This window comes from Antrostomus carolinensis, unplaced genomic scaffold (assembly GCF_000700745.2).
Source record: "Antrostomus carolinensis isolate BGI_N321 unplaced genomic scaffold, ASM70074v2 scaffold2689, whole genome shotgun sequence".
Classification (NCBI taxonomy): domain Eukaryota; kingdom Metazoa; phylum Chordata; class Aves; order Caprimulgiformes; family Caprimulgidae; genus Antrostomus; species Antrostomus carolinensis.
In genome coordinates, this window is record NW_010340445.1 from 25,227 (window position 1) to 25,466 (window position 240).

At 63.8% G+C, this 240-nt stretch overlaps 1 protein-coding gene across 1 annotated transcript in view; it reads right to left on the minus strand.

Moving 5' to 3' along the window:
- The window catches only part of LOC104531289 (ectoderm-neural cortex protein 1), a 1,650-nt gene extending 1,416 nt beyond the window's left edge, over window positions 1-234 (minus strand). The window contains exon 1 of the mRNA XM_010176135.1: window positions 1-234. This exon is cut by the window's left edge and continues 1,416 nt beyond it. Within this exon, the coding sequence (XP_010174437.1) occupies window positions 1-153 (153 nt within the window). The 5' untranslated portion in view covers window positions 154-234.
- Window positions 235-240: the final 6 nt, after the last annotated feature.

The following is a 240-nucleotide window of genomic DNA, read 5'->3' on the forward strand; positions in this document are numbered from 1 at the left end:
CCCAGCCGCCAGCAAGGACTCCGCGTTCTCCTCGTTAATCAGCCCCCGGGCTGAGTAAGCGTAATCCAGCAGCAGCTCCAGCACCTCGGGATGGAGGGAATCATGGAAGTTGACTTCGGCGTCTCGACTCTCCTTCAGTCCCCCGCTGAACATGGCATCGAAGTAGCGGCTGCAGGCGGCGAGGACGGCGCGGTGGCAGTGGAAGCTCTGGGTCCCCGCGCGCAGCACCACGTCAGTGAA